General features: G+C 54.2%; 1 protein-coding gene across 2 annotated transcripts in view; it reads right to left on the reverse strand.

Moving 5' to 3' along the window:
* Nucleotides 1-10045, reverse strand: part of PDE9A (phosphodiesterase 9A) — a 114348-nt gene that overhangs the window by 72281 nt on the left and 32022 nt on the right. For both annotated transcript variants that reach the window (XM_039480409.2, XM_039480410.2), the window contains exons 2-3: nucleotides 9664-9734; nucleotides 7408-7485 (exon numbers count right to left, since the gene is read on the reverse strand). In XM_039480409.2, the coding sequence (XP_039336343.1) occupies nucleotides 7408-7485; nucleotides 9664-9734 (149 nt within the window). The remainder of the gene's footprint in view (nucleotides 1-7407; nucleotides 7486-9663; nucleotides 9735-10045) is intronic.

Here is a 10045-nt window from a genome sequence, read left to right on the forward strand (position 1 = left end):
GGGCTCCCTTCCTCTCTTCTGCTCTGTTGAGCTCGTGGCGACCGTATCCCCAAATGAACAAGAGAGGATGGTGACAAAGTCCAAAATGCACTGGAATCTCCATGATGTCACCCCCATAGTCACGAGGCCCAGAGTGGACAGGGAGAGAATACTGTGCATATGACAGACGAAACGTTTCTGTCGTTGACACATAACGGCCTCTGGCCAGGGGGCAGGAACAGACAGTGCAGCCGATGCAACGGGCATAGACTAGAAACAGGCAGTGGCCAGGAGGGGTAATAACAAGTCCACACATGGGAGGCTAACCCCAGAGAGACGCTATTCCTTTACCCAGCAGTTCAGCAACATTTGGAAACCTTTAAGAGAAGTGCTGCGAGGCCCCAGGGCGGCAGACGTCACAGATGCTGCTGGCGGTGTGGGTAGCCACATCTTGGGGAAAGCAGTCTAGCAACCCGGGTTAAAATCTTGTGTCTCAGCAGATGAATTTACCGAGAAATGTATCAGAATGAAACATGAGCACACAGGGAGACAGTCAGATGTCATGTGTTCATGTCAATGGGTTCATTCATTCATTCATTCTACCCAGTTTTCCTGAGTGCCCACTGTGGTTGGGTGGCTGATGGCTTGAAAGAGCATGGTTTAGTCTCGGCATCTCTCCACAGGCAGGATGACACATTAGTGGTCCCATGGTGCTAGGGTCTGAATGTTGAGGCACCCCCCCAACCCCAGATTCAAATAATGAAGCCCTCATCCCCGGTTGGATAAAATTGGGAGGTGGGGCCTTGGGAGGTGATTGGGTTTGAAGGAGTTCATGAGGGTGGGGCCCACATGATGGGATTGGTGCCCTTACAAGGGGTGAAGGCACCAGAGCTGTCGCTTGCTCTGCCGCATGAGGGCACAGCCAGAAGGCAGCAGTCTGCAAGCCAGGAAGAGAGGCCTCCCCAGGAACAGAATCTGCCCACACCCTTATCTTGAACTTCAGCCTCCAGACTGTGAGGCGTCAATGTCTAGCTGTTTAAGTTCAGACAGACTGAGACACTGGGGTGTCAGGCAGTTGTTGAGAAGATGAAGACAAGTGTGCAGGTATTGACCTGGTGGGGTGCCCAGGACTCCTCACTATGTGAAAACGGGCCACGGAGTGATACATAGAGAACGAGCTCATTTCTGGAAGAAATGAATACGGAGCACAGTAAATACGGAGGGTGCACACGCCAAGCTGTTAACGGTGATTAACTGGGGGCAATATGTGTGCTTTGTTGGTTACAGGCAACATGGAAAATCTTTACAATTTTAAACACCAATAAAATGTTTAAAATAAACACTTTTTATTTTAAAAATAAAACCTGTGTGGCACTGACCTCCCTGAACTTTGGGCTCTGTCTGTAGGGCGGTGAGGCTGAGGTTCCTGAGAGCTGGGCACTGTGGACTTGCCAGCTGAGCCTCAGTGTTGGGGATCAGAGGGACCTCGCCCTGCAAATGACCCCGTTCACACAGAATGTCAACACGTGAGCTGACACCCTCTCATCTCCCACCATGCCACTGGCTGGGCTCACGAGAGGCCCTGCCTGGAAAGGCCTTTCAGTGGTGGTTCATTTGACACTGGAGGGCTCATTTCTCCCCAGAGACTCAGTCATAAGAATTGCTGGGCTTGAAGCGTGGCCCTAAGAACAGGGCAGAGTCCTCCAAGCTCCCAGGTGGAGAGGGCACGGGGTGGGCACCAGGACTGGGGCCCCTCCAGCCCCCGACGCCTGTGCTCAGCTGGGCCAGTCCATGGTGCCCGGCTCTTCCAGGAACCTCAGCCTCAATGCCTTATAGACCCAGAGTCCAAGGCGTAGAGAGGCAGGTGCTTTGCTGACGGCCTCAGTGTGGCCAGTGAGGACCGTGCCAGGGCTGCCTAGGAAGGGTCTGGGCCAGGAGGACAGAGGAGAGGGCGGACAGCAGAGAAGCCGGGGGTGCCGGCCTCCTCCTGGATCCTCCTTCCTTCCTCTTCTCAGTGTCTCTCTGGCCCCTGCCATGAGCAGCGCTTGAGATGGGGCAGTGGGTGGAGAGGAAGCCAGGACCACGTGTGGGCAGCAGGACGGGGCTGTTCCGTCCCTCCTCCCATCCCTGGCTCCCCACTCCTCCCAGTCTTTCTTCTTCTGCGCCTCCTCTGAGGGGCAGCAAGGACTCTTTCTTCTCCTTCTTCCCCTGCCCCTTGTCCCTAGAAAATCGGTGCTGGAGGTGGGGGGCGGGTAAGTGACCAGGAGCAGAGAAGGGCTCCAGGAGGAGGGGTGAGGGCTGGAGGGAGAACAGCATAGATTCCGCACTGTGCCAGCGGGGACAGAGCCCAAAAGGGTGTCCAGCAACTTCTATGCAGGAGAGTGAGGGAGATGCCCTGGGGAACTGACACAAAGACAGGCTTACCAAGACACCCTCCCATCGTACAGGGGCGCTGGGCCTGCTCATCCACCCAAATGGAGCCCAGCCCCCTTCAAGCCCATTCAGTGTATTCAGAGGCCGACCTCTCCGTGGAGTCTGGTGAGCTGAGGGTGGGAACCATCACATCAGCAACAGAGGGAAAGGTGGATGGACAGGGAGCCTCTGTGACGCTCCAGGAGGCTGCAGAAGCCTTCCCAGCTCTCTTGGCCACTCAAGATCACTCCGGCTCCCAGATGCTGAGCGCTGTGGTTCCTCAGGACCGGTTATGATGGTCCCACGGATGAGTCACCTCTTGGCTGAATCTTCATCATGTTCTTCAACAGCCAATCAACACAGGAAGCGCTCCCTCTTTGGAAGGGATAAGCTTGCCTTGGGTTTCTACTGTATTTGTCTTTTGCTAAGGTCCACCTGCCTGGGCTCTAAGACCTCTTTTACAAACATTTAAGAGGAGGAGGAGGGGCCTGGAGCCGCTCTGGAATGTGGAAAGCTTTTCTCTAAGCCGGAGTGGCCGACAACACTGGTCTTGCGAGCACAGGGCTCATCTGGAGGAGAGCCGCCCGCGGCACAACTTGGCAGAAACCGGAGACAAAAGGGGCGATGGTGTGTGTCACACGCCGCCGCCGTCTTTGGCCCTCTTCCCTCTGTATGTGTCTTGCCATGCGCCCCACCCTCACTCACGTGACTGAGGTGTCTGACATTCTTCCACTGCATCTTGAAGCAGCAGTGACTGGGCAATGGAAGGGGCAGGGTTGTCACGAAGCAATGCCCATGTTAGCCGGACGTCAGCCTCTCCGGAATTGGAAAGGCAAGTGACTCCAGACGGCTCAGGGTCGCTCCAAGGAGGAATGCTGGAGCCTTGTTTGATCTCAGTTGGGCCATGGCTATTTATATTTGTTGATCCTTAGCTTGTTTAGTCATCAATTATCTTTCCTGCCAGCTCCAGAAGCGAGTGGAAGCCAATCAGCCTATTGTTCCATGAGGTACACGTGTTCCAGGTTATTTCAGATGCCGGCTTCAGCGTCCTCCAGATTGCACCAAACGTCCAGGAGCACGGGAAGGGCTAGGCAGCCGTCAGCAGACCCCCAGCCACGGGAGGAGCCTTCGGATTTGGGGGAGGCTGGGAAGCCAGGCAGTGTGCAGAGGGGGAAGGTGCTTGGAGGTTTGCAGAAGGGGAGTGTCCCGCTGGGCTGGGGTGGGCACTCATGCAGCTCAGCAGATTGGAGGTGAGTACATGACGGTGGGTTAGGGCAGACATCCCAACACGGGGGCCTGGACAGTGTCCTGTGGCTAAGAGGCCACTGGAGGGCTCCATGCCGGGAGCGAAGGGAGGAAAGAGGGTTTGGAGCCTACGATTCTAGACGGTAGCAGGACTCAAGGGGGAGGTAACTGTGAGGGGTAACGGGAGGCCCACCCGTGGCACGTGGTCCGCACCGGGGCCAGCTGCCAAAATCTAAAGGATGGCATTAAGGCAAGAAGTGTTTTGAAAGACTAATTCAATGGCACACTCTGTTTGGTTTGGAATGAGAAGCTGAGAAGGAGTTAAGAGTTTTAAGCTCTGGGATCACCCCTTCTGATCAGGATGGAGGCGGTCTCTCAAGAGCCCTTGGAATTTGGAGATTTCATGAAACCCCCTCCCTGTGGCTGTGAAACTGGGAAGCATCCAAGCATGCTAGATGCAACCAGCCACCTGCAGGGAAGCCCCCTCCAAAGATACGGTTCCTGGGCCTGAGGCTGGGGGACAATGAGGGGACCAAGTCCACAGCAAGGCACTGCAGGTGTCTGCAGAAGCAGAGGGAGTTAGAGAGAGACACGACCCAAGCAAGCAAGCAAGCAAGCAAGCAGCCGCTGACATGGCTTCTGAGCTAGAGGGAGAGGGCTGCCGTCTGCCAGGAAGAAGCAAAGAGTTACCCCGCGGTTTCAGTGCGGGGAGGCCCTGGGTCTCGTAGACACGGGTTTCTGGTCACCAGAGGGCTGGGTCAAGAGTGGTTTCTTCGGTTTTCCAGGCCTCACGTCAGCGGTTCATCCCCGGGCTGCATGCTGGAATCACTTGCAGAGCTTTTTAAAAAGTCTCGTGCGCGGTGGCTCACGCCTGCAATCCCAGAACTTTGGGAGGCTGAGGCAGGTGGATCCTGAGGTCAGGAGTTCAAGACCAGCCTGACCAACATGGTAAAACCCCGTCTCTACTAGAAATAAAAAACTAGCCGGGCATGGTGGTGCATGCCTGTAATCCCAGCTACTCAGAAGGCTAAGGCCAGAGAATCGCTTGAACCTGGGAGGTGAAGGCTGCAGTGAGCTGAGATCACGCCACTGTACTCTGGCCTCGCTGCCAGAGCGAGACCCCGTCTCAAAAAAGATATCTCGTAAAAATCTGGACTTAATTGGAGGTGTCTGGGCATCAAGCGGTACCTTTTAAAAGATTTCTGGGTGGTTACAATCTGCAGCCAGGGTGGAAAGCCACTCTTTAGCTGAACTAGTTCACAGGGAGTGGTTGGAATAAGCACAGATGTGTGTGCTGAGGATGCCTGAAAGCCCAAGTGCACGGGCGCGTCTCTCTCTTGGGCATTCTCTGCTGGAGTTCAGGCACCTGTGTGGAAACTGGGGCAGTGAATTACAGTGATGGGGCTGGTGACTTTGGATAGTCATAGTGATGGGGTTGGTGACTTTGGATGGTGATGGGACAGGGTGACTTTTGATGTTGAGAGTGAAGGGGCTGGTGACTTTGGATGGTGACGGAACTCAAAGTAATGATGCCAGTTTAAAAAAAGCCAATCTCAAGACGTTACATACCGTGTAATCTCATTTATCTAATATTCTTGAACTGGCAGAATTGAAAAGCAGGATCCTGTGGGCTGGGCGGGGGGACAGGGGGTAAACTGGAGGAGTTGGTGGGGCAGAGGTTGGCAGGGCCCAGGCCACCATGGAGAAGAAGGTGTCCTACCAGGTTGAACCTGGCAGCCGTGTGGGAGAGGCGGGCTGGAGGCAGGGAGGTCAGAGCTCAGTAAGGCCTGGACCTAGGGGTGGCAGAGGGAATGGAAGAAGGTGCAGAGGAGACGGGGGTGCAGGAGGACGCAGGCAACAGCCCGGGGGACAAATACAGCCACATCTCAGCATGTGCCGCCCTGAGCCACGATCAGTTTGTAATGAGAGGGAGAGTCTGTTCTCTCCTCCCACCACGTCTGTGCCTATATCCACACCCACAATCACAGCTGGGGTCTCCGCAGCTTTTTCTACATCCAGAGCCACATTATCTAGAGCACATTCCCGTTGGTGTCTCGATCCGTGTCTGTGTCACCCACACCTGGTAGACCCACACCTGTGCAACCATCTCTAGCTCTTTCCTCATCGGCTCCCTCTCCAACCCCATCTGCACTGCTCCGCTGTCCGTGTCCACACCGCGGCACCTCGTGTGTCTCTGCCTCTATCAGAAAGGCATGCAGGCTGGCATCTTAGCAGAGAGCTTCCAGACATTTGGGCTTTTGGGGCTCAGGAGGGCTTTTGTCTGGTGTATGTGGTACTTTCTGTCGTTAATAAGACACCCGGGGCTGGAGAATTAGGAGGTCAATGTAGGCTTCCCCTATTTCCCGCCCAGTTTAAATGTCTCTGCATGCTGTTTCAACTGAGTTCACAAAAACAAAGCAGTTTCTCTCAGAGCCCCAGCTGGCACGGACAAGGTACTGGTTTCTGTGAAATCCCCTCAGAGAGATCATTTTAGTCTTGTGGGTGTCAGGAGGATGGGTCACCCAGTCACTTCCCTTGTGAGTGAGACCCCCAGGGCTGGAGCTGGTGCTGAGGCGGATACGATGCTCACTGGAGTCTCCGGGGAGCCAATTAGCGTTGCACCTTCCAGGGAGTCTGGAAGCCAAGAGTCAGAGCCAGAGGGTGTGGGGCAGGAGATGGGCATCCTGACTAGGGCAGGAGGGGAGATTGATGGGCACAGCCAGATGGGAAGAACCTGGCTGAGACCTCAAAGTGACAGGAAGGATGGCTGACCAGGATAGCTCTGGCCATGTCAACTGGAGCCTCGATGAGGGGGACAGTGCTGGCCATGTCCACTGTGACCTTGCTGAGGGGGACGGTGCTGGCCATGTGCACTGGGACCTGGCTGACACAAGGGTCTACCTGACATATGCTTTCTCCTGTGGGCTCAGAGTTGGCCATGGGTCAGCCAGGCAGGACACCCTGATGACCAGATTGACAAGTGTCCCATTGCATCTACCGAGTCCCGTGGAGGCTCAGTGAGCCCCAATCTGGGAGGAACAGAGGACATCAGAGAGGGGTCCTGAGGTCACACCCCCTCCCCCGGCTCACTAGCTCCCTTGCCTCATGAAGAAATCTAAGTTACACCTTGCCCAACCACAAAGAGCAGAGGAGGCTGCTGGGGACTCCCCAGTCGCCTGGCGCAGGGGCAGGTCACTGACCTGAGGGTTCCTGATCTGGGTCTTTCCTGGGCCATACACCACCAGCTTGACCTGGTTCACAGACATTCACAGAGGCGTTCACTGGCCTCTCCTCCTGATATCCTGGGCCTCCCTCATCCCCGCCCCTCTGTGCAGAGAATCTCCGGCAGGCGTCACTTCATGAATGCAGAGACTGGCCCCAAGTGGGTACACGGGAAGGGTCCTCAGGAGCTCTGCTGGGAACCTGCTGCGGCCCTTCCAGGGGCTAACATGGTGGTCCTGGGGCCCGGCTCTGCAGCTCTCGGCGCACCCTCCCGTGCCTCAGTTTCCCCTCTGTGCAATGCCTCCTCCTGTTGAGAAGCAGGTGCAGAGCCATGGCTGCAACTGTTATCTTGGAACACGCCCAGCTCTTCTGCAGGAGAACACAACGAGTCCAGCCTCAGCCTCCTTCACACGCTCCTCCCCTCGCCCTCCATCTCTGCTGTCAATTCACACCTTTCTGCAGCAGCACATTTACAAAACCACAGAAAGCGTCCGTGTCATGGAAAGAAGTGCCAGACACACCCAGAGGAGCACGGCTGGAGCCCCTTACCGTTCGGAATTCGCGGGCATGGTGGGGTCGATGGAGACCATGGCGTCGTCAGTGGTCAGCAGGGAGATGGTCGTGTTCCTGGAAAACACACCCAAGCCTGTGTTTCCGCCCGTAGCATGCTCGTCCCACGTGCACTTGATGTGCACACAGGGCCAGAGCCCTGAGACAACCAGGACAGTCCCGAGACCAGCCTGGCCAAGGTGTGGTGGGGTGGAACGGGTGGGAGGCCGTCCCCAGGGCGTTGCGACTCCGTTTGTAAATGAAATTAAACAGCTGTGTGTAATCCTAAGTGCGTGTAGATGCTGAAATACTTTAAAATGGGAACTGGAGCAAGTCTACTTTATTGAGTTGGGAAATTCTTTAAAAAAAAAACTGTGGTAAAATAGGAACTAACATTTATATCAGCAGATGACGAATTCATAGTTTGTCTTTCTACTTCCAGTACCCTGGAGTCCATCTGAACTGCAAAACTCTCTCCTACAAAACAGTTTTAAATGGGTAGGATGAGTCTTCTTCCAACCTCACATCTTTGGGGCCTCTTGCAAGCTGTGTTACCTCGACCAAGTTACTCTCTGATCTTCAGTTGTGAATTGTTAAAATATGTGCAATGGAGGTGACACTCCAATCCCAAGGCCACTATACAGAATCACGTGTGTGTGTGTGTGTGTGTGTGTGTGTGTGTGCATATATATATATATATATATATATATATATATAGGCACAGAGCTTCACAGATGCTGCCCAAAGATGCCCCAGACACCATGGACTATTTTTGCTGCTACAAATTGCCACTTGGTGCACTTTCAGACATGGCATTTCATCTCCTGGGTCACCCTCTTCTCACCCTCAATTGTGAAAACTTCAATTGCCCGTCTCTACTTCTATCTTGGAACATGCCCAGCATTCAAGTTTAAAGTTAATCCTTGAGCCAAAGCTGCTCCTGCTCACCCTTTATAATTAGAAGGCTTGCGTGCTGATAATTAGAAAATTCACTTGCTCGAACACACTGTTGATTTAGGACATTAGCTCCTGGGGGAATCTGAGGGTGGTAAGGCAGGTCACTGGTCTTTTTAATCCATTTCTAAAGTTGGCCTTTCGGCCAGTGTTGATCTGGGTCAAGCCCCCTGGGTAGGAAACGGACCTATGGTGTGATATGGGGCTGGGGACCAAACCCACACACAACCCCCCTGCTTTCTCCAAAAATGAATGAAGAAGTGAGAGGGGGGAAAAACATACTTTTGCTTTTCTTTCTTTCTTTCTTTCTTTCTTTTGAGGCAGAGTCTTGCTCTGTCACCTAGGCTAGAGTGCAATGGCGCAATCTTGGCTCACTGAAACCTCTGCCTCCAGGGTTCAAACCATTCTCCTGTCTCAGCTTCCCAAGTAGCAGGGATTACAAGCGCCCATGACCACACCAGGATAATTTTTGTGTTATTATTATTTTATTTATTTATTTATTTTTCATCTTTTACTTTTTTTTTTTTTTTTTTTTTTTTAGGACAGGGTTTCACCATGTTGGCCAGGCTGGTCTTGAACTCCTGACCTCAAGTGATCTGCCTGCCTCGGCCTCCCAAAGTGCTGAGATTACAGGGTGAGCCACCACACCTGGCAGAAGGAGTCTCACTCTGTCACCCAGGCTGGAGTGCCCTGGCACGATCTTGGTTCATTGCAACCTCTGCCTCCTGGGTTCAAGCGATTCTCCTGCCTCAGCCTTTCAAGTAGCTGCGATTACATGCACGTGCCATCACGCCTGGCTAATTTTTTGTATTTTTAGTAGAGACAGGGTGTCACCCTGTTAGCCAGGAACATCTTGATCTCCTGATCTCATGATATGCCCACCTCACCCTCCCAAAGTGCTGGGATTACAGGCGTGAGGCACCGTGCCCAGACAAGGTTTCACCAGATGGTCTTTAACTCCTGACCTCTGGTGATCCACCCGCCTCAGCTTCCCAAAGTGCTGGGATTATAGGCATGAGCCATGGTGCTCAGCCGAAAAACCCGCACTTTTAAGAGGGCCATCCTGTTCTATTCAGCCCCACGGTTTCCTCGGCGTGGACAAAGCCATCACCTGCTCAGATAGAGAAGCAAGCCTGGATGGCGGCTGAGCACCCTTGGGATCCTGAGCATTGATCTGAAAGAGCCCCGTGTAGAAGGCGGGTCCCTCGGGCCCTCCTGCGCCTCCTTCCATCCCCGCCCGGCATCCCGGAAGGCGAGGAGGCCGCGCGGCGTCTCCGGGCAGAACCCGCAGTGCACACTCACCGAGGCAGGCCGGTGGCGATGCAGAACAGGTCCATGATGTCGCTGGAGTTGCAGTACTTGCTGAAGATCACCTGCAAAACAGAAGCGGCGGTGAGGGGCAGCGGGGGCGCGGGTCTCCCAGGAGGCGTCAGACGCCACGTGCTTGGCTCCAACCGGAAGGTTCGTTTTGCAAAGAAAATCGTAACCCTCGGCATTGCAACGTGACAGGCACATCTTTTCATCTGGTTGATGTCTATGGGTGGTGCAAATGTCATTGTTTTGTTCAGTGGAAAGAGTTGTGAAAAATACAGCGACCGCTCCTACCCCTTGGCCACATGCCTGTCAGGGACGTGGTTAAGGGAAGGCCCATCCCTTGGAAGGGGCCAGGCAGGACTGACCACTT

Source organism: Saimiri boliviensis, chromosome 18, assembly GCF_048565385.1.
Source record: "Saimiri boliviensis isolate mSaiBol1 chromosome 18, mSaiBol1.pri, whole genome shotgun sequence".
Taxonomy (NCBI): Eukaryota; Metazoa; Chordata; class Mammalia; order Primates; family Cebidae; genus Saimiri; species Saimiri boliviensis.